Source organism: Hippichthys cyanospilos, chromosome 11 (assembly GCF_059441005.1).
Source record: "Hippichthys cyanospilos isolate Australia breed blue-spotted pipefish chromosome 11, RoL_Hcya_1.0, whole genome shotgun sequence".
Taxonomy (NCBI): domain Eukaryota; kingdom Metazoa; phylum Chordata; class Actinopteri; order Syngnathiformes; family Syngnathidae; genus Hippichthys; species Hippichthys cyanospilos.
This window is the reverse complement of record NC_142379.1, coordinates 23,056,993-23,080,930: the sequence shown is the minus strand read 5'-3', so window position 1 is coordinate 23,080,930 and position 23,938 is coordinate 23,056,993. Positions and strand designations below refer to the sequence as shown.

General features: G+C 43.6%; 1 protein-coding gene and 1 pseudogene across 13 annotated transcripts in view; one reads left to right on the top strand and one right to left on the bottom strand.

Annotated features, from left to right (window-relative positions):
- sptbn4b (spectrin, beta, non-erythrocytic 4b) overlaps nt 1–23,938 on the bottom strand; it is a 192,180-nt gene that overhangs the window by 82,246 nt on the left and 85,996 nt on the right. For all 13 annotated transcript variants that reach the window (XM_088426948.1, XM_088426947.1, XM_088426945.1 and 10 more), the window contains 4 exons: nt 22,004–22,229; nt 21,578–21,780; nt 17,703–17,793; nt 3,982–4,128 (listed from right to left, as the gene is read on the bottom strand). In XM_088426948.1, the coding sequence (XP_088283074.1) occupies nt 3,982–4,128; nt 17,703–17,793; nt 21,578–21,780; nt 22,004–22,229 (667 nt within the window). The remainder of the gene's footprint in view (nt 1–3,981; nt 4,129–17,702; nt 17,794–21,577; nt 21,781–22,003; nt 22,230–23,938) is intronic.
- On the top strand, nt 10,989–11,944 carry LOC148416374 (uncharacterized; annotated as a pseudogene).

Sequence of the window (23,938 nt, the reverse complement as noted above, 5' to 3'; positions counted from 1 at the left end):
CACACATGGATGAAGGCAGATCATTCAGTGGTGAGAAGTATGTTGAAGCCATTTTGAAGATACAGGAGGAATTTGATCACAGGTTTGCAGATTTCAAGACGCAAGAGCCACGTTCCAAATTTTGTCGGACCCCTTCTCCTTTGATGTGCAAGATGCCCCTCCTGTACTTCAAATGGAGCTCATTGACCTGCAGTGCAACTCTGCACTCAAAGCCAAGTTCAGGGAGATGAGTGGAGAAGCAGACAAGCTTGGGCAATTTTTGAGAGTTGACCCCCAGCTTCCCTGAACTTTCCAAAATGTTCAAGCGGACCATGTGCCTTTTTGGGAATACATACTTGTGTGAGAACCTCTTCTCCACCTTGAACTTCAATAAGTCCAAGTGCAGGTCCAGACTTACGGATGGGCATCTTCATGCCCTCCTTAGGGTCTCCACTGCTTCCTCCCGCAAGCCAAATGTGGCTCGGCTATGTGAGAAGAAGCGCTGCCAGGTCTCTAGCAGCAAGAAGTAGGCAAGAGAAGCCATTTTCAGAATAGTTCAAGTTCAATATTTCATTCATGTTCATAAAGTTAAAAGTTAAAAAACCGTTAAATCAGACATTTGTTTTCTCATTTATTTATTTAATTCATTATTTTGTGTTAAAAATAAAGATATTTGTGAACATTAGAATGATTTATCAGCGCTTTTCTTGTGGAAATCCTGATGCGGCCCAGCCTCACCCAGACTCTGCCTCCAATGGCCCCCAGGTAAATTGAGTTTGAGACCCCTGTTTTAAACCATCCAAAGGACTTATTTCGAAGTTGGATGAAGTCACATTAGATCTGAAAGTTACACCAGCTGATAAATTCAAAGGGGCCTGGGAGGAGGATTTGGGTCTTGTTATATCTGATGACTTCTGGTCCTCTGGTTTCAAGCTTGTTCATGCGTCTTCCTTTTGTGTGTGCCATCGGTTAATTCAATTCAAAGTTGTACACAGAGTGCAGATTTCTCAAGCCAGATTATCCTCTATGTATCCTGAAATTAGGCCATTGTGCAATCAATGCAAACTCATGAAGACAACCCTAAGCCACATGTTTTGGTCTTGTTCACACCTTCGGGTATACCGGATGTCAATTTTTAACACACTGTCCCAGGTATTCAATATTAGCTTGGAACTAAACCCTTTGGTGTTTTGGAAAATCCTGTACAAGTGAGCACCAGGACGAAATATTGTCTGTCCTTCACTCTACTCCTAGCACGCAGAACCATTCTTCTCAAGTGGAAGTATTCCAGAGCCCCTGTGCATTCATAGTGGCTGCAGGATGTCGTGTCTTGCCTAAAACTAGTAAAAATAAGGCTTTCCCCGAAATAGGATCTTAAGGCATTTGAGTCCACATGGGGCTGTTTCATGCAGTTATATCCAGCTCTCTGAAAAGAATGTGCTATGACGTGGTTGCATCTTGGTGAATATGGCAAATGGTGTGAGTATTACATTCAAATGGTGACGGGTTGGGTGGGTATACTTTGAGGCTTTTTTGTTTGTTTTGTTTCGGTTTTTGTTATTGTTTACGTTCTTTAAAACCAGCTATTTTGCCTGTGAATCATTCTGGTAGAGGATTTACTACAATTTTTTGTTTTGTTCAGTTCTTAAGAATTAGTTACCTGCCGGTTGTAATTGTTTTTTGATTATTTGAAAATTAAAAAAAAAAAGATAACATTAATTTTGTGTTAAGAATTCTTCAAGCGCTTTAGTTTTTAAATGTTCAGTTAAATCTGAAAATGTATGCTTTTAATATGGAAGGCGCCGGAAGGTAGCTAGGCCAGATAGGATCAGCCCCAGGCTCCTGAAGTCCTGTGCGGATGAACTGTGTGGGATTTTGGAGCATGTCTTCAACAAGAGTCTTAAGATGAGGTTGGTACCACAGCTATGGAAGACCTCCTGCGTAGTTCCTGTGCCCAAGACAGTGCACACTAAAGACTTCAGCAGGTTTACATCGCGCTCTAGCTCATTTGGAGAAGCCCGGCAGTGCTGTGAGGATCCTATTCTTTGATTTCTCCAGCGCTTTCAACACCATCCAGCCGGCTCTTCTGAGGGACACTGGTCTCCAATTCTGCCAGGTGATCCCAATATGTTCTAGCCTGTGGGATGTACCCGGAATACCTCATCAGGGAGGCATCCAGGAGCCATCCTAACCTGATGCCCGGCCACGTCATCTGACTCTCCCAACTTGAAGAAGCTACTCTGAGCCCCTACAGGATGACTGAGCTTCCTCCCCTTATCTCTAAAGGAGAGCTCAAGCACTCAGGTTTATCAGTAATATGGTGGTAAAATATGCCGCAGTGACTGAAAATAATGACAGTGTCAAGGAACTAATAAAATCAAATATATAATTGTGATAGGAAATATAAATGTGTGATTGTGCTTAACACTAAGATAACTATTTCAAGATACTACGAGGCCATGTTTCTTGTAACTGATGGAACAAGATGGCCAGTTTCCCTTAATGAAAAAAAATATTTTGATTAATAAAACTTTCATTCTGAGTGGTTGTTGCATTGAACAGGGAGCCCTGCAATGGCTTTCATGGAACAAGATGCCCAGTTGCCCTTAGGGAAGAAATATATTGATTAATAAAACTTTCATTCTGAGTGGTTGTTGCATTGAACAGGGAGCCCTGCAATGGCCTTCGTTATATATTCCAGATATTATGAAGACACATGGGGCTTGTATCAAAGCTGCATGTGAGATGTTTGTGTAGATCCAATTAGAGTGAAAATCGCGAAATGACTCATTGAGTTAGTTTAGCAGACACATCCAAGGTAGTTGTAGCAGACACATCCAAGATGGCATCAATAGGCACATCATCAGTCAACCAGGTCTTGGTGGAGCTTGATCTCCACAGCTAGAAGTGTATTTTAGGAAGTTTCATTTACTTTTATTTAATTTCTTCAGTATTTTGCTAAAGTCTCATTGCAGTAGTTTTTGTCACAGTGACTTCTGGGTCGGATAACAGAGATAAAGGCATTCCTTTTGGGCCTGCCTTGGATGCTGGGAGTTGCTGGACTCCTGACCGTTTGACCTCTTGAACAATGAGCATTGACTGAGACATGTAATTTGAGTAGCAAAGGTGGAGATAGAGGCGTTTTTAAAGGAAGAACAAAGGGCCATGTGGGTTCTCACTATCTTGACTCATGAGTGAGCCCGGTTGACATCAGCAGTATGAAACTATAGATTAAATCTTTTTCCGACCAAGATGTCTGAGTCCAAGATGGTCTTCATTTTCATCACCAGACAGTTGCCTGGAGGCAGATCCCAGAATTGCAGCTGGGCCAGAACCAATGCAAGCTTTGAAGAAATTCATTCTTCAAAAAGCATTCAGGATGTTTGCCACAAGGAATATTACATACTCTTTTACAACACCAACGTGTGCATTAAAAGCCACAATCTATTGACCAGAACAAAACTGGCCACAATCAATGTATCTATGTGAGATTGTACTTAAATAAGACTTTTGTAACTAAAACCAACTACTCCATCTTACATTTGCGGCTAAGTAGAGTCAGTGTTTTCAAAAGCTGGGGCAGGCCTTCCATGAAACGATCTTTTTTTTTTTTACCCAATCACGCCTTTCCAGATCCCACCGTCTGGCCTCATGTGCATCGAAGAGCCCCAGCAGAATGAATGAGTCCCCAGAGGGAGTACTCATCAGCACACCCTCTTAGGACTCCAAATTAAGGACTTAAAATAAATTGAACTTTGGTGGAGGGCATAAACAACAGCCAGTACCCATCCCCTCACCCAAATGCGGAGGGTGGCTACCCTCTTGTCTATAGGAGTGAATCCCAACATTCATGGCCCGAAACACAGATGGAACGTCAGGATAGATGATCAGAATGGTTTTGATTTAAAATAAGTATGAAAGGCAAATTTGATCAAATATGGTAAGATGCTGTTTGGTATGAATGAGGACATCATGGTAGCTTGTTGTGGCAAATTGACCTACCCTCTCAATCTTTTCCAGCCACTCTTTGTTTTGTGCCATCTCCGCCATGAAGGCCTGGTGCTTGAGCCATTTTTTGTGACGCTTCTGTGTATCATCTCGGTTTCCGTCCCTCATCATCAGCATCTTCTCACTTACCCAATCGCTGAGCTGTGGGCAAAGAAAACCACTTTCATAATTGTAATCAATCAACAAATCAATAATTACCCATCAACATTTTCATTTTTGTCCCAAAGCAACAAAAACACCACATGCCAATGCCTTCAGTTAGACTCAAATAGTCATCTGTCTAAAAAGACAGAAAATAGGCAGCAATCAAAACATTTAAATCTCATTATAATAATAAAACTAACTAGAGTTTGTAATCTGAAAAAAAAAAGGTGCACCAGGGCAAGCGCAGTCTAGTAAGAGTGAAGTTTCTACAAGTCTTATTTTTTTTATCTCAAGAACAAGATTCTGTTGATTATCAAAAGGTAAACTTGAGGTATTTTAATGGTGAAAATGTTGGCTATTTTGCAGATGGTAATGTTTGGAAATTTGAAAATCTTCTCATTGTGAATTGAATTAACTGAAACTTTTGAACTTTAAATAACAATGATGTCAATGTGGAGATTTGAATATACCATTTGGAAGAGAGATTCGGGGGTGAAAAATGTGGAATTGTGGGGAAACCATGAAATTCTTGAATGAGAACAAAACAACAAAAAGAACAAAAACAGAAGACATTCATTTTCTGGACATGTTGAAATTGGGAGAGAGTAAATCGGACGAACGATGTGGAAGTACATTATTTTCTTCCAGTGCTATGGATACGACAGTAACAATTATGCTCACTTTAATGAAATAATCACTTTCTCCTTAAAGCCAATGTTGCCATGAAATACGTAAATTTCAAAGAAAAGAAAACATTAGCTCCTTCAATTGCACCTTACCGCATGTACTGCATGTCCCAATAATCATAGGAACTAAGTTTTCCCGGCCTGGTAGGGTCGCCCATGACCAACAGGTCTGAGGTGAGGGACCAGACTAAGCACTGCTCACACACCCTTTGTGATGAGTAACAATATTGAATCTCAGAATAATAGCATATAGGTTATCCCATATTTGTCATGCAATCACTTAGTATGCTTGTTATGCAATCGGTAAGTATGTTTGTTATGTGATCAGTATGTTGGTAGATGAGGAGAAATGTTTTCTGATACTGTTGGTTGTGAAGAAGAGGAACTGAGTCGTTAAGGCTAGAGTTAACCGGCACTAGGCTGGACTGTTACAACACACATAGCATACTTAGTCTAGGTCACTGCAATCCACACACTGTTTCAATACCTAATGCTGAATGCCCCAATGATAAGATTTCTGCTGAGGTGGTGTTGATTAAGGAAAACAGCCCTGCCTCTTTAATTAGTAAGACTAGTGACAAAGTGCCTAGGCGAAATATTAATATCAATATGCGCGCTGTAGTCGTCGACAATCGAATTCCTACTTTACTAACATCGCGACGAGGTTTTAATTACTCAAAATATAGAGCAAGCCCCAGCCATAAAAATCTTGTTGGTATTAGTACTACCAACACGAGGACTCAGAATAGTCCGGGAAAAATGTCCCAGTTTAAATTCGGCTTCATAAATATTAGGTCACTCGCTTCAAAAGCCCTTCTTGTAAATGATCTTATTACAGATCAAAATCTTAACGTGCTTGGTCTCTGCGAAACCTGGCTAAAACCAAATGAATTCTTACCATTAAATGAGGCCTCACCCGCAAACTTTGTGGGCTCACATGTTGCCCGTCCTTGTAAAAAAGGGGGGGGTGTCGCCCTAATTTCGGAATCTGATTTTAGGCTTAGCACGAGCACGAGTCACACTTTCAAGACATTTGAGGCTCTCGTTATGCGATCGAGCTCCTCACCACCATTTTATGTGGTAGTTATTTACCGTCCTCCTGGCCCATACTCTGGATTCTTAGATGAATTCCCTGAACTTATGGCTGACTTAATAACTCACACAGATAATATATTAATTATGGGTGACTTCAATATTCATATGAACTCCCCATCAGAGCCACTTACTGTAGCTTTTCAAGCAATAATCGATGCATTTGGTTTTACACAAATAATAAAAGCAGCAACACACCGGAATGGTAATATCTTAGACTTAGTGCTAACCCGTGGCCTAACTGCCTCAAACGTCATAATTCTGCCACATACTAACGTTATGTCTGATCATTATCTTATAACATTTGAAGTCCTAGCTCAGTGTGGTGTTGTTGTCCACAACCAAGGCTTTAAGAGCCGTGATATTAATTCTTCAACGACTGCTGCACTTTCTGAATTACTGCCTTCCGCAACAGCTGCCTTTCCGTCCTTCACTGGCTCAGTCGATAAGCTCGCGAATGATTTTAATTCGGTTCTTCTAAATTCCCTAAACTCTATTGCGCCGCTGAAACTTAAAACTCGTCCGAAGCGGCGCACTCCGTGGTTTACGGAGGAAACGCGTACGTGTAAACTGTTAAGTAGACAACTTGAGCGTAAATGGCGAACAACTAAACTTGAGGTTTTCCGTCAGGCCTGGTGCGATAGCTTGCTGAAATATAAAGAGGCTCTTAGGCTAGCAAAAACTAATCACTTTTCCAAAATGATTAGTCTTAATAAAAACAACCCAAAGTATTTATTTGAGACGGTAGCGCAGCTAACACAGCAGCAGCAGGTTAATCAAAATTCCCTCCATTCAGCACACGATTTCATGCAATCCTTTACTCAGCGGATTCAGCTAATAAGGGAAGAAATAAAAAAGGCAGCGCCGCTCACCACCTCAACTGTGATTGTTGATGCTAGTTCGGACAATCAGGTTCATGAAAGTCTGGCTACCCTGTCCCAGTTTGATTTAGTATCCCTGGAGTGTCTTACACAACTGGTTAATGCAGCAAAGCCGACGTCCTGCATGCTCGACCCGCTTCCAGGCAAACTCGTCAAAGAGTTGTTCCCGATCTTGGGGTCGTCTGTCTTGAATATTATCAACCTGTCACTCTCCTCTGGCATTGTACCTGAAGCTTTTAAGACGGCCGTCATTCAACCATTACTTAAGAAACCACACCTAGATCCTGAAGATCTCGCTAACTATAGGCCAGTGTCACACCTTCCGTTTATCGCCAAAATTCTCGAGAAAGTTGTAACACAACAGCTTAGTGATTTTATGATAGACAACAATAGATTTGAACTCCTTCAGTCAGGTTTTAGGGCCAACCACTCAACTGAGACAGCCCTAGTAAAAGTGACGAATGATCTTCTCTTAGCCTCGGATTCCAACATCTCATCAATATTATTACTGCTTGATCTTAGTGCCGCATTTGACACTATTGATCATCATATTCTTATAGAACGTCTTAGATCATGTGTTGGTATCTCGGGATCAGCACTTTCTTGGTTCAGATCTTACATCCTGGGAAGGACGCATAGTGTCTCTTATGGCGACGCAATCTCTGAGTCTTTCTCCGTCTCATGTGGTGTCCCGCAGGGGTCAGTACTTGGCCCCTTACTGTTCAACATCTACATGATTCCTCTCGGCGATATTATACGTAAACATGCTATTAGTTTTCATTGCTATGCTGATGATACCCAACTCTATATGCCCTTAGAAATAACGGATCCGTGCAAGTGCAGTAAACTGGAGGCTTGCCTCGCCGAGATTAAACAATGGATGTCTTCCAATTTTCTGCTTCTCAACCCTAATAAAACTGAGATGTTATTTATTGGCCCTGCTCATCATCAGCACCTGCTTAAGAATACCACGCTGAACCTAGAAAACTGTATTATTTCCCAAAGTAGTTCTGCAAAAAATCTCGGCGTGATATTTGACTCAACTCTCTCCTTTCGAACACATATTAATAACATGACAAGAACGGCGTTTTTTCACCTCCGCAATATAGCTAAAATTCGCCCTATTCTTTCTCTTAGCGATGCAGAAACATTAATTCATGCATTTGTTACGTCGCGCCTAGACTATTGCAACATTTTGTTTTCTGGCCTTCCCATGTCTCACATTAAAAGCCTGCAGTGTGTACAGAATGCAGCGGCGAGACTATTGACAAGGACGAGAAAGTTTGATCATATTACTCCGATTCTAGCTGACCTGCATTGGCTTCCAATACACGTGAGATGTGATTTTAAGGTGTTGTTAATTACTTATAAAATTTTACACGGTTTAGCTCCTTCCTATCTCGTCGACTTAGTATCACCTTATGTTCCGTCCCGACAACTTCGATCGCAAAATGCCGGTTTGCTATCGACCCCACGGGCTAAAAAGAAGTCTGCGGGATCAAGGGCATTTTCCATTCGCGCGCCAGTACTATGGAATGCCCTACCTATGGAAGTTCGCGCAGCCACCTCGGTAGAAATCTTTAAATCCCGACTAAAAACACATCTATACTCAAAAGCATTTAGTTAAATTAGCCTGTCTGCAGCCTTCTTCTTTTTTCCTGCCCCCCTCTTCCGGCCGGGAGAGGGGGCTAGCTAGATGGTGAGGGTTGACTTGACCGCCTCCATTGGGTCCTGCGCTGGTCGACCATCACGGGTTAGGAGTCTAGCCGTCTGCGGTCCACCTGGCTGGAATGCGGGATGGTTCCTGCCCAATGGCTTTGCCTGCTGTCAAGACATCACTGCACTATATAGCACAATATGTTTTCTGTAATTTATATTGTTTCTGTGTTCGGTACATGCAGCATCCACTTCAACCTGTGGGCCTGGAAGGGGGCTCCTCCCACCTGTGGTCCCTTCTGGAGGTTTCTGATTTTCCCCAAATTGGGGTTTTTGAGTTTTTCCTTCCCCTTCTGGGAGCTTTGACAGGGGATGCTGTTGTGTACCTTACATTGAAAAGATGTCTCTGTATGACCTCTTTTCATTCTGTGAAGCCCTTTGAGACTTCGGTGATTTAGGGCTATATAAATAAAATTTGATTGATTGATTGATTGATTGACGTGTCTCGGGCAGCTGCAGGAAGGAGACAGGCCCGTGACCAAATGGGGGTTTTGTGTGACCAGTCCTGCATCCTGTTCTCAGGGGGAAAGGAGATAAACTGCATTCCTCACCGTTGTAAACCAATTGTTTACATTGCTGCCAAATGCCTCCCCAATCCTCTAGGACAGCAATGTCTTTTGTACCTAAGGATATCCTGAGCAAATAAAAAAAGAGGGTGCAGAGGAGTTCTTCAGAACACAGCAGACCTGCATTCATGCTATTCTCCTCTGTTCTTCTCATGCATGAGAAAGAAAAAAAACATCTCTCCTTTGTGTATGGTTTTTCTCAAATGTCTAATGGGTGAATCTGACATTTAGTTGGTCCTTGGAGCCAGATGCCAAAATACTTGAGCATTCCAGCGGACTCCAGAAAGACCGTGGCCACAGCAGGCTACCTAGAGTGAGCCTAAGATCCTTTTCCAGGACTGGACCTCAGCCCGCCAACTGGGGATCTTATGGTTGAGAGCATTCTGAAGGAGTGAAGGCATCTTAAGTGAGTAAGAAACTCCCACACTCATAAGGTATGAGTGGAACGCACAACTAGGTGACAGCAACGGTGCAAACCTTGAGAATACTAGTCCCTATCAAGTAATGAGACAGAGTAGTCTATCAAGCTGTAAAGAGGGCGGCGGTGTCCTGTACGTACTTAAACTCCACGTTTGAAATGTGTGCAAAACGTGTGAATGTGGATTGTGTGAAAGGAGACGACGGTCTCATATAAAACAAACGGGATTGTAAGCGACAACACTTTGTGGAAGCACAGGCAAGAATACTCCGCCCTGCTGGGTAGAAGCTTGAGTATACCACATTGAGAAATTCATTGTCACCTCATTTTCCTACAGAACATCAGTCTTCGGCAAACCTAGGTGCACTGACTGAGCCAAATTTACATCCAAATTTGGAAACTGTATTAATAGGAAAAATCACAAATGGGATTCAAAAAAACAACTTGCATGCAAAGAGTGGAAGTTTATAGAGAATCAAGGTCTGTCTAAAATAAAACACTTAAATTTGTGGATAACAAAATATGATTTCACTGGCCAGCTCAATACACCAAAAAATAATATACCTCAAGGATAAAATAAGAACTACAAAATAAAAATCGGAGCAGGAGGTGTTATGTTTCGTTCTTTCTCCCTGTTGTTTAACCCATATGCTTTCAGAACCTGTCTGAGGGGCGGAACCACCAGCTGCACACCTGTTAGCAATATCCAATCACTGCTATTTAATGCAGCCGGCTCAAGCGACAACGTCGGATTATTCTATGGATCCCGCGTGTTTCCAAGATATCCAGTTATTCCGAGTTCTTTCCGAGTCACTACCTAGTTGTTCACAGTTGTTCATCACTCTTAGATATCAAGCAAGGGCAGTCAACATTGACCGATTACTCAATTACATTCCGCATATTAGCAGCTGAGAGTGGATTTGACAAGGCCTCACAATACAGTATTTTTCGCCGGGGTTTAAACCCCCATATTAAAGATGAATGGGCTGTCCGTGATGAGACTAACAGTCTTGACGAATTAATCAACCTGGCCATTAGGTTGGACATTCGCCTCCGTGAGCGTCGAAGGGAGCGTGCAGTTGAAAACTGCTACACTCAGGCTCCTCCAGGTGGGCGGGAGCACCCCATGGCTGCTGTCCTCAGTGGAAGCTGGAGGATCAGGTGGCCGACGCTAACAGAACTGTTCCTGTTCCCAAGGGTTGCCCGGACGGCAAGCTATTTGTTTCTGTTCAGCTGCGCTCCTCAGTCCTGCAGTGGGGCCAGGTCCACAGAGCACAATTCTTGGCGGGACAAGGGTTTTGGTGGCCGGGAATGCAATCAGACATTAAGAACTATGTAGCTGCTTGCAGTGTCTGCGCTAGCTGCAAGTCGTCACACCGCCTCCCAGGTGGGCTCTTACATCCATTACCAGTGCCTTTTCAACTGGCCTTCGTTTGTGGGCTGCCGGCATCCTGGGGGAAAATTGGTTATTCTGTCTATCGTCGATCGCTTCTCCAAAATGGCCCACTTTGTCGTCCTTAAGAAACTGCCTTTGTCTGCCGAGACAGCGCAGCTCCTAGTTCAGCAAGTCTTCCGGCTCCATGGCATACCCCTCGACGTGGTGTCAGACTGGGGGCCCCTGTTTGTTTCCAGGGTATGGAGGGCATTTTGTAAGGCAGTGGGCGTTAACGCCAGTCTATCTTCAGTGCACCACCCAAAGTCAAACGGCGGCAACCATTCGATGCATGAGTCATCAGCACCTGTCGTCCTGGGCCGTTAATCTCCCTTCGGTGAGGTATGCCCATAACTCCCTCGTGTCAACAGCAACCGGCAAATCCCTCTTCCACGTAGCCTACGATTTCCAACCCCTGGTGTTCCCTTCGCAGGAGAGTGAGGTCTCTGTACCTTCCATCCACCTTCACCTGAAAAGAGCCCACATGGTTTGGCGCGACACCCAAGCTGCTCTCTCTCGAACCGCTGAACGAAATCGCCAGATAGCCGACCGCCGGAGGACAGCTGCCCCTCGTTATTGGTCGGGCCAAGAGGTCTGGCTATCCACCCGGGATCTTTCACTGGCAGGCACCTCCAGGAAGTTGCAACCATGGTTTGTCGGCCCCTTCAGGATCGAATCAATCATTAACCCTGCTGCTGTGAAACTCGCCCTGCCTCCATCAATGAAGGTACACCCGGTTTTTCACGTTTCCCTCCTCAAGCCTGTTAATATCATGGCCGTTAAGCCCTCCGGTGGTGCCTCCGTCGCGCGTGGTCGACGGCGGGTCAGTCTACACAGTGAGGACGATTTTGGACTCCAGGAAGAGGGGCAAGGATGTCCAGTACCTCATCGACTGGGAAGGCTATGGACCCGAGGAACGTTCATGGGACCCCTGCTCCTGGGTCGTTGATTCCACCCTCATTCGGAACTTCCACTCATCCCACCCGGGGAAGCCAGGTAAACCGCCAGAGGGCGTTCGTTGAAGGGGTGGGATACTGTTATGTTTCGTTCTTTCTCCTTGTTGTTTAACCCATATGCTTTCAGAACCTGTCTGAGGGGCGGAACCACCGGCTGCACACCTGTTAGCAATATTCAATCACTGCTATTTAATGCAGCCAGATCAGAGAGACGACGTTGAATTATTCTATGTTTACATTATTATTATTATTATTATTATTATTATTGTTTACATGCATTGCTCAAAAGACGAGTGCAGTCCTAAATCCTGTTGGTTGTGAAGAAGAGGAACTGACGCGTCTCGGACAGCTGCGCGAAGGAGACAGGCCCGTGACCAAATAGGGGTTTTGTGACCAGTCCTCCATCCTGTTCTCAGGGGGAAAGGAGATAAACTGCATTCCTCACATTCATAAACCAATTGTTTACATTGGTGCCAAAGGCCTCCCCAATCCTCTTGGGAAGCAATCTCTTTTGTACCTAGGGATATCCTGAACAAATAAAAGAAGAGGGTGCAGAGGAGCTATTCAGAATGCAGCAGACTTTCATTCATGCTCTTCTCCTCTGTTGTCCTCATGCATGAGGAAGACAAAAATGCCTTCTTCCCTTCTTTGTGTATGGGTTCTCACAAATGTGTAATGGGTGAACCTCGTTTTCCCTTGGCCAAACCCTGGTCATCAGGGCCACCCTCTGGAGCCAAGCCTGGAGGTGGGGCTCAGGGGTGAACCAGGCCTGCACTTGCACCCTCATGGGGCCCAACCGGACTCAGCCTGAAAAGGATAACGTGGATTCACCTCCTGTGGGAGGGGCCGAAAGGGTAGGGTGTGGAACTGGGTGACAGCCGAGGGCAGGGATCCTGGTGCAACGATCCTCAGCTACAGAAGCTAGCTCTTGGATATGGAATGTCTCTTCCCTGACAGGGAAGGAGCCTTAGCTGGTGTGTGAGGCCAAGAAGTTCCAACAAAATTATATTCGGACGCCTGTCTGAATATATCAACTCACAGCTTGGACTCTGGTACAAGTCTTCTTGAGAAGGGTTGGACCATCTTCCACTCTGGAATTGCCCACGGTGAGGGGTGCAAAGCAGGTTTGGGTATACTGATTGACCCCTGCCTCGGCAGCTGTACATTAGAGTTCACCCCAGTGGACGAGAGTATCAATTCTCTGTTTTCAGGTAGAGCGACAGGTCCTGAATGTCTGTAAGTTAGGGACGAACAGCAATTCATGCAATTCATTATCAATTTATTATCTTTTTAAGTGGTTGAACTTGCATATTTTTAAGCTGCTCATTACTTTTTGGCTCCACTGTATACAGTGCAAAAGACTGGGAATTGTCATCTGCAGCAGGGCATGCCTCAAGCCAGAGGGGAACAAGCACAAACCACATGTCTTGTATAGTATAGTATAGTATAGTATAGTATAGTATAGTATAGTATAGTATAGTATAGTATAGTATAGTATAGAATAGAATGGAAAGCATTTTTTGTAATTGTATAGCTGGTATACAACACAATTGACAGCACCTTATGCAAAAAGTTTTCTTTGTACCCTAATGATGCAAGTTGCAATGACTCTTAAACATGGTTTAAAAAAAAGTTTTAAACCTGCACGCTATCAATCTCATGCTACTGTGCTACTTTTGTTTACAGAGGTATTTCTTACTTCAAATTATAATACAATATTGCCAGGCCCAAACAGAAATATGTACCATGTACCATGTACCACACGTTTCACACACATCGGCAATCACACACTACAGGGACAAGGTCTCTCTCTCTCTCTCTCTCTCTCTCTCTCTCTGTCTGTCTCTCTCATTGAAGGAAATTCATATTTTTCAATTCAATATATTAATAAAATAGTGTGTACATGGAACTGTGTTATTCTAATAAAGATTGAGACATCATAATGTCAGTATAAAGCAGATATGGTCTTGGCCCCGGAGAAATAAAGACAAGTCGGCACCTCCAAAAGGAACAGATGGCATCCCCCGACACAACATTCCACCAGGAGCAAAAGGCTAGGTGTGGCCTCTAAGAGAAGATATCAGTCAGGGTTTATGGTGCTCAGACTTCCTCCCGCTTCAAAGAATGGCTGGCAGAACAAAGACTTTTGAAGGGGGGGCTTCTGGACATCAAATTAATGGCTACTGCAACCCTGTCTTAGGGCTACTTGCTTCTCACTTCTGAATGGGAGAACATCTAGCTGCCAGTGGCAGTCCACATGTTGGTAGGGGTAGGAGGAGACAGCCTCAGGCAGCGCCATCATTTCCGGACCTTGGAGTGTCCACCCGAGCAATGTTCCCTCTAAACTGCGAGCGTGCGCATTTGTGCACTGCTCGCACGATCTCAGCACAAGAAAGTCTATGCGGCGCATAAAACACAATGCAATATAAACGTATTAAATAATATCTAATATTAGACCTCATCTTATCTGGTTAATTAGATCAATAATATTGTTTTGTGTACCATTTTGCATTGTGACAGCGAGTGACAAGTGTCCAGCCTATGAATGTTTCACTTATACTATTCATCTAATCAAACGCAATGACAGAAACGTTCCCTGCATATCCACCCCATGCTGGTTAGCTAGCTAACAACAGCGCTGAGTTAAGAGACGTCAAATGCTAAGTGCTTTTCCTCGCGAAACGAACAAGCAGCGAGACATCTGCTCAACAAGCCAAAGTAAAAAAGAAATGTGCTTCCTATAAGATGGAATGCCTGTCGGATCATATGCAAATAGAAGAACAAGCGGTGAAAGTGGGTGAGATTTTTTTTTTCTTTTTCACAACTTGTAGCTCGTTTATTGCCATGGTGACAAGTGCAATATACATCACACTGTCATGTCTACAACATTTATTGCTCAAGATATAAAAAAATAATAATAACAAACTTGTTGAAAACGAACAGAAATAGCTGTGATTTGTTTGGCAACATTGTGCATTCTTCTGGCCGCCTGGCTTACTCGTATGCTTGCCCAGGTTCAAATAAAATAAATAATAAAATTTCCACAGGTCTCTCTTTGAATCAATAAAACGATGAATTCATTTCCGCAGCAGTTCTAAAGTTCTTCAAACAAAAGTACTTAACAAATAAATAGTACTTGACAAATAAAAGGCAAACATTACAGTAAAGAAACCATGTGCTCTAATCTGCAATCAATCTCAATTGGTCCTGCTATGCAAACCCCAAGGTTCTTAAAGGGCCAGTATCATGCACCTCTCTCCCTGCCTTAAAGGGGCAATAACATAAATGTCCACTGGGCGTGAGCCAAAACAACCAATCAAGAAATTACAATAACTGAAATTTAAATTAACTTTGGGGTTTTGGGATCAAAACCAATAATTCCAAATGCTGTGAATTGGCTCCAACAAACATAGATGCATCGTTCTCCCGTATTGGTCCTGGACAACGCTTTTCACCTCAGCTAGCCCCTCATTTGCTAAGTGCCCAGAATCACAGTAATGGTCTTTACATATGTTTAAAAGTTGTTGGACATCATCAGGTCGTGCTTTTCACTTCATTTCTTAGAGTTCCAAGCTGCCTTGCATCATCATTCCAGGGCCGCAGCTAGGCCCCTGGATATACTCAGAGCCCCCCCTTCCTTGCTCATTAATGACAGAATGTAAGTTATGTGATATAGGTTACTTTAGGAGCGACATCACAAGTTGCTCACCTTGGTCCAATGCCTGCTCAGAGAGTTTGTGTGAATGCTCAGACACATTCAAAATTAGAGGGAACATTGCACCCGAGGATCACTCGAGGATCACTATTGGGCTTTCTTTTGGACGAAATCTCACTGGCTCTTTGACCGTGTATTCGGTGCCAATCAGTAGCAGTGGTTGTGCCCAACTGAAAATTCAAAATCAAAGATGGTGAAAGCATTTCTGTAGCACAGCTTTGGGATAAGTCTGATCTGCAAAAGATAACTGGGCTGCTGCATAGGCATCTTCAATCAAGTAGTACTCTCTGAAAGGTGATGGTGAGACTACATAGAATGAAACTGACTCACCAGCAAGATGAACAACTTCTTGGCGAAAGTACGCAATGTGAGGGTATGTGCTTGAGACTTAGCCCTTGAGCAGCAGCTGGTAATAGTATTTTTCATTCAGCTCCATCATCTAGATTGGCATGGGTTTTCAGTGATCTGCGACCGTAACCTATTGTGACTGGCACCATCTTAAAGTACACCCTTTTTCTTTGCTCTGCATTGCTGAATGCTGCTTGGCCTGAAGGAGTGATGAGGTAGACACTTGAGTCTGCCTTGGCCACTCCTTGTAGAACTTTTAGATGAATCTCTTGACATTCGTTACATGGGTTCTTCAAGGTACATGCCTTCGGTTGGTAGGTTGTCCTACCACAGTTACGACACTGGTTACCACGTTCAAACCGGTTACAGACCGCCTCTAGTTGGTGCTGTACGATGTCTGTGCACTGTGACATATAGTGCTCGGTAGTCTTACAAAAGAGACACAGCCTCTTGGACATTGGTGATTCAGGACAAAAACTGCTTGATTCTTCAGAGTGACTGTTTTCAAATTTGGAGGTTGCTGAACAGATGCAGACTGTACTGTTGGCTTGGAAGCGGGAGTGTGCCATTTTCTCTTAGAAACATGCAATTCTTCTGGACATTGGTACTGTGCCATTTTTGCTGAAACCTTTGTGCTTCCGTCTTGACTTTTGGCCAGTTGGTGAGGTCTTGAGGTTGTAGGGTTAAGTTGTTTAATGTTGAGACGGCCTTGGATTTGGAGGTGCTCTACAAAGTAGTCACACTGCTTGGTTAGCTTATTTAGCATCTGCTTGACATTATCCAGTTGACTGGATTTCTGTCCCATCAGGTCCTTTTAATGTGGTCAGGATTCCTACTAGAAGGTCAACATTGAGGGAAAAACTCTGGAAGCCCGTTATGTCTCCAGATTTAACATCAGGGGCATTTAAAAGTGCAGCTGTGTAACAGTAGTGCATAATGCCGGCAAGGCTGAGCTATCAGCTTATCTTCTTCTAGGACAAGGAATTCTATGAATATGGGGTCTAGTGCAGTGGTTCTCAACCCATTTTCAGTGGTCAAATTTTGATAACCACAGACTTTGGAATTTTCTATGACTGATACGGTGCATTTGTACACATCTTTTCAGGAATGAAAGACTTTAATTTGGGTCATGTCTGTGACTGATATGATATATTTGAGTCCAAGTCTTTGTAAACAAAATATTTCAATTGTAATTGTATGTAACTCCAAAGATATAATTGAAGCCACATTTTTCTGAAAGGATTTTGATATGAAGAATCTGTGAATGGTTGTGTACACTTTGTAATCAAAGGGCTTTGTGTATTTGTGTGTAGTGTGAAGCACACCCTTGTATTTTAATATTTAGATTGCTGTCTTTGCCATATTGTTGGGAAAACCAAATGAAATCACAAGGAAAAAACAAATGTTTAAAAGCAATGTTTTGTGAGCAATTTTAAGTGATCAAACGGGCTTGATTTTGATTCATGAAGTAGAACATTTGATTTCACATTTTTGTTTGCAAAAAGTTATTTGAATGCAGCATTGAATCTTTTTTTGTGAACAGGTCTTCTGCTCACAAAATATTAATCTGTATATGATTTGCTAGCTCTTTTCTAATTGTGAAATCTAATCAGAAAAACTACAACATGGTTTGTGCTGACAAATTTTAACACATTTGGAATGTTTACCAGAATAAAAATGCATTGTTTATAAACACCAACGAAAATCAAAGCGGATAAAAAAGGTTCAAAACAAATTTAGTATGGACTTTGATGTACTCACCTCATGACAGTCCTGGAGGAACCTCTGGAGCACCCACTGGTTGTTGAGTTTTTCCAACCACTGCTGAGCCTGCTCACGGTTCTGGTTGCCCCTAAAGCCAAGGCAGAAGCATGCCTATACAACACAATTTCTGTAGCTCTAAACCTTGCATCTTCCATTAGACAATAAGGAATGTCCTAGTTACTGTACTGTTACCATAGTAATTAGAAGAAATATAGGCTTTTGATAAAACCACATTATATGACCAGCTTATTATAAGTTCTCTGGATGTTATTTGAGGTTTTTACTGATTGCAAACAATAATTTCACCATACAGTGCTGTGAAGAAGTACCATTTTTTCTGGACTATAAGCCGCACCGGTACATAAGCCGTAGCAGCAAAATATGAGCAAAAAAAAGATTTTTGTCACAGAGCGTGTGTTCCAACTACAGAGGGATCACACCTCAGCCTCTTCAGTAAAGTCTATTCAGGGGTGCTGGAGAGGCAGATATATCTGGAAGTTGAACCTCGAATTCAGGAGGAGCAATGTGGTTTTCGTCACAGGCGTGGAACAGTCAATCAGCTCTGCACCCTCGGCAGGATCCTCAAGGGTGCATGGGAGTTCGCCCACCCAGTCTACTTGTGGACTTGGAGAAGGCGTTCGACCGTGTCCCTCGGTGAGTTCTGTGGCGGGTGTTTCGGGAGTACAAGGTACCGAACACCCTGATACGGGCTGTTTGGTCCCTATACCACTGATGTCAGAGTTTGGTTCGCGTTGCCGGGAGTAAATTGAACCCGTTTCCTGCGGGGGTTGGACTCCGCTAAGGCTGCCCTTTATCACCGATTCTGTTCATTACTTTTATGGACAGAATTTCTAGGTGCAGCCAAAGCGTTGAAGGATTCCAGTTTGGGAGTCTCAGCATCGTTATCTCTGCTATTTGCAGATGATGTGGTCCTGTTGGCTTCTTCAGACCGTGACTTCCAACTCTCGCTGGAGCGGTTCGCAGCCGAGTGAGAAGCAGCTGGGATGAAGATCAGCGCCTCCTTATCTGAGACCATGGTCCTCAGTCGTTGGAGTGCCCCTTGGGGAGGAGGTCCTGCCCCTAGTGGAGAAGTACAAGTATCTTGGGGTCTTGTTCATGAGTGAGGGTAGGATGGAACGTGAATTCGACAGGCGGATTGGTGCAGCGTCTGCTGTAATGCAGACTCTGTACCGGTTTGTCATGGTAAAAAGGGAACTGAGCCGTAGGGCAAAGCTTTCTATTGACCGGTCGATCTACGTTCCTGCCCTCACCTATGTTCACGAACTGTGGGTCGTGACCGAAAGAACGAGATTCCGGATACAAGTGGCCGAAATGAGTTTCCTCGCAGGGTGTGCGGGCGCTCCCTTAAAGATAGGGTGAGGAGCTTGGTCATCCATGAGGGACTCGGCATCGAGCCACTGCTCCTCGGAGTTGAGAGGAGCCAGTCGAGGTGGTTTGGACATCTGGTAAGGATGCCTCCCGGACCCCACCCTGATGAGGTGTTCCGGGCATGTCCCACTGGGAGGAGGCCCCAGCAATGACCCAGGACACGCTGGAGAAACTATGTCTCTCGGCTGGCCTGGGAACGCATTGGGATCCTCCCGGCGGAGCTGGATGAAGTGGCCGGGGAGAGGGAAGTCTGGGCTTCCCTGCAGAGGTTGCTGCCCGTGTGACCCGAACCCGGGTAAGCGGGAGAAAATGAATGGATGGATGGATTTATTTTCTTTTAAGTGAAGTGACGAGCTTGTTATGGCCGTATCTTGGCCTTCTGCGTATTTCTTGGTTATTTCCAGCTTTGTTTCCATATAAATCATCTTCTTCCTTCTGTCTGTAAAATAACAAGCAATCTTGGGACCAATGGCTAACCAAAAGTTTGAATTAAGTACTAAAATGCACAATAAATATCACATTGAAAGCTCTCCAACGAGATTGTCTTTAGGCAGCCTATGTCATGTGACCCCGCCTACCGACCAATAGCAGACCAGCATTTTCGTGACCCCTGTGACGCCGACCAATAGTAGACCAGTACGTAAGGGAGGTGTGATCCCGACCAATAGCAGACAAGCATTGTAGTGACGTAGGCAGTGATGCGCATAGTGACGTATGAGCATGTTGCCCCTAGTAGACACACGGGCACACTGACCGCCATATTTGAGGTGTCGTAAGGCGAAACAATGGCGTAAAGAGGGGACAGGAAAACCACATCGTAAGGCGAAAAAAACGTTAGGCAGGGACGTTCTAAATCGGGGGTCCACTGTACTTGTATGAATGGAAGTTCACACTTTTCACTGACCACTACCCTCTCATGACCATCCTCGGGCCATACGATGGAATACCATCTCTCGCTGCCTCACGAATTCAGAGATGGGCTTTGCTGCTGTCAGGACATGCATATGACATCAGGTATCGTCAGGTATCATAAATTGACCACTCATTGCAAGGCAAATGGATTGTCTGGGTTGCTGCTTCCTGTCATTAAGTCAGATTTGAACACTGTAGACATTTTTTACTTCACTGAGGTGGAAAAAGCACCTGTTTCAGTTTTGGACAAGTGAAGAAGGGAACGAGAAAGACGCCAGTTTGTCTGCAGTCATGGACTTGATCATTAAGAGACACCCTGCAGGTGATGATTCAAACATGAAGCCCTTTTTTGGGAGGTGGGAGGAGCTCTCTGTTCAGGCTGGTTCTTTGCTATGTCACTACAAACAAGTGTTACAACAACTTTATGGAGGACACTGTGGAATAGTGAGAATGAAGGAAATAGCAAGAAGCTACATTTGGTGGCCGAACATGAACAAACAGATTGAGGAAATAGCTAAAAGTTGTTCATCATGTCATGCGGTTCGTAACAGTCCACCACTTGCTTCCCTCCACCACTGAAAGTTCCCACAGGAGCCATGGCAATGTCCATGGCAACGTGTACACATTGCCTTTGCAGGTCCGTTGGAGGAAAGAATATTTCTCGTCAATGTTGATGCACACACCAAGTAGCCTGAAGTGGCCATCATGAAGTCAACTCACCAGTAAGAGACACTGTGCAAGGATAACATAAGAAACAAGTTATCTACAGAGAACAAAAAGCCAAGGTAAGACTTTTCACACCAGGTGAATGTGCTGACCAGGAATTACAGAAGTGAGGCTAAGTGGATCCCTGCAGCCATAATTGCACAAACTGGACTAGTCTCCCACACCGTTCAAACCACTGATCATCTGGAGAAGATACATAGATCAACTCCTGCATGCAACAGCAGCATCTACAGGACCGTTTTTGGACTATCCTCAGGATGCCCAGACTTCACTCTCCCAGTTCCACCAACTGAAGTGCAGGACTTAACCCATTTAAAGACCAACATTCCATCTGTAGACGTGTCTGGAAAAGAGACTGATTCATTTTCTTTTGCATCAGCACCAGATGCAAACCATCCAATAGAGAGCACAGACACTAATGTTCCTGCACATTGCTGATACCCTGCCAGAGAGAAGTTCCCTCCTGTTCATCTTGAATTATTCGTTGGAATAGTACTGACCCAAGTTCACAGGGCAAAATAATCGCAAGGGTACAGTCAAGGTTTTAGGTAGTCTGCTCTCATTCCTAAATAAGCATGAAAACAAATGAATATGTTTAACTGAATGTATGTAGGATATTGTAAGAGGGTAGGAAATGTGGTGTATTTTGAACTATAATGCTACCTAGACTTTGTCACGCAACACATGACAACCGCATTGGACTGCATTTTTGTGACAACTATGTGCTATGCTACAAAAGAATTAATTATGTCTTAGTTCGGAGTATCATTGTTATATTAAGTAGTAAAGAAGGGTGAAAGATGTAACATAATGAAAACTTGTGCACCCTTATTGCAGTTGAGTACCGTTTGGCAAGTGTGTCCACGCGATGTCGTATGCGCTCAGAGAAGATGTTGTTCTGGCTTATGAGGCTTTCACCGGCCTCGATAACAGCCTTGATGCGGTGCAGGTTGAGCTCCATGGTGGAGGAGAATTCCTTGAGCTTCTTCACCGTAGCCTCCGCTGTCTCAACTGTGGTGGGAAGCTCCACATGGGCCAGGGCCGACTCCTAAGAGATCAAATAGTTTTTGGGAGCAAATTTCTTGGGGGATTCTGTGACTGGTGTGTTATATTTGAGTTTTACATTCTCCCACTCTGACTGCACAAGTGCATTTCAGTCTAATTTTTAATGAACAAAAAACTTTACGGTGGGTTTGAGACAAATTATTTGGATACAAATAGCTTTGATTTGCACATTGATGAGTTAATTAGTCGGCCATTAATTCCAAAACCTGGATGTTGAGGAAGGATTCTGCTTGTTTGACGTCACGCAGGAACAGGTGAAATATGTGTGCCTGCACCAGGACATCCCGCCGACTCTCCCACATTTCCAGCAGCTTGTTCCAGCCCACATCTAGCTTTTGCAGCCACTGCTGCAAGGCAGCCTGTGGAAGAGGTGCTTCCTCCGACTCCAGCAGCTCATTCATAGCCTGCAGACTCTCATAGTCCTCCTCATACCTGTGGGAGATAATTGAAGTCAGGGGTGTCAGTCGTTATTATGGAAAGAGTCCAGCACAGGAGTACAATACATTACAGGCACTTAGTGAAACTACAAAAGTTGTAAACATCTCACAAGTTAGGTTTGTAGTATTACTTCATTTTGGTTTTAATACATTACGCAAACAAAGTTTGTACCTTTAGTAAGCAAGAAATACAAGAGTATGTACAATGTGAGTGCAAAACTGCAAAACTAAAATGTTGTATCACAATTGGAGATGGGACATAAGAACACATAGAAGGACAATAATGATGAAGAACTGGTTTATTAAGGGCAAGGTGAAGCAGGTGGACAACTGAAACTGGTTTGCACACAAATGCTGAGGAGAGGGTAACAGACTTAAGAGCCAGAGAAGACAATCTAGCTAAATCTTGGTTAGACAGGCAACGAAAGTGTTCTTTTCCAGCAGGAGTTCATGTTGTTGATGACAAGCAGGGCTGAGAGCCAGGAAGTCAGTCTGAAGAAGTACACAAGACAACGCAACATCGAAGATAATCTGTCAGACAATCTGGAAGACAACTTTTATATACCGATAGAGGGATTAACAGCACCTGGTGGTGATTAGGCTGATGGAATTAAATGCGGTCAGACAAAAACAGTAGGTGAGGGAGTGTGAACTATCTGAAAGTGACAGACTGTGACAGAACGCCTCCTAGGGATGGTCTCTGAAGTCCCCAAGAGACTGATAGGGCAGGGGTAAGGCCAAGAAAGGCAGAGAAACCTCAACAGGTGGGAGGGCAGGTTGAAGGTCCGGATGCCCCCACAAGGCACAGAAAAGCTAAATGGCTTGATAGCAAAACCACTTTTCAGGACTGTACCCCTCCCAGTCTACCAGATACTTGAGACCCCACCTTCAAGGACGGAAATGAAGCAGTCGCTTCACTGTGAAAACAGGAGCACCATCACTGAGACCTGAGCAACAGAAACCAAAGGACTCCCAGCCACTGGCTTTATACTGGAGATACGCAAGTTTGAGGGAACATGCATACAGGAGTAGGTCGAAGAATACTGCAGAGGGAATAATCATCCTCTGACTTCAGTCAAAGGTGCAGAACTTCTGGCCCACTTGGTAGGTTGGTGCCGGAGTGTACCGAATGGTAAAAATCAAATTTTACATTCAACCCTTCAAAATGTTCAGTGTCTTGGCTTCCACGATTAAGATAATAATCGGCGATTTTAACATTTAAAAAGCCAGCTACGTAGTACATGCCAAATCAAGCACTTTCAGTCATCTTATTACCAGGGGACAAACGCAAGGTTAAGACTTCAATAAGCTTAACAAATAGGAAGTGGGCAAAACCTGCTAGAAGGGTGTTAGCTTGGTTTATGCTTGACCCATTATTAACACCATTGTTTCTGTTGTTCTTTTAATGTTTATTGTATTGTTTATGTTTTACAATTTACAATTTTTCTATTTATTTAATGCTCGAACATGGAATGTAGTCTGCTACTCGGGGAGTGAACGGAATAAGAATTTCATTGTGTAGCAAAAATTCTTGAATCTTGAATTTTAATCATGATTAATAATCATAAATTCAATATTGACCAAAATAATCGTTTCAGCCATAATTGTGCAGCCCTAATATTAGAGTTGTTGTAGATATAGTGATTATACATTAGCTACAAAATATTAATGCTTGCAATGAAGAAATGCTTTTCTCTCTGAATG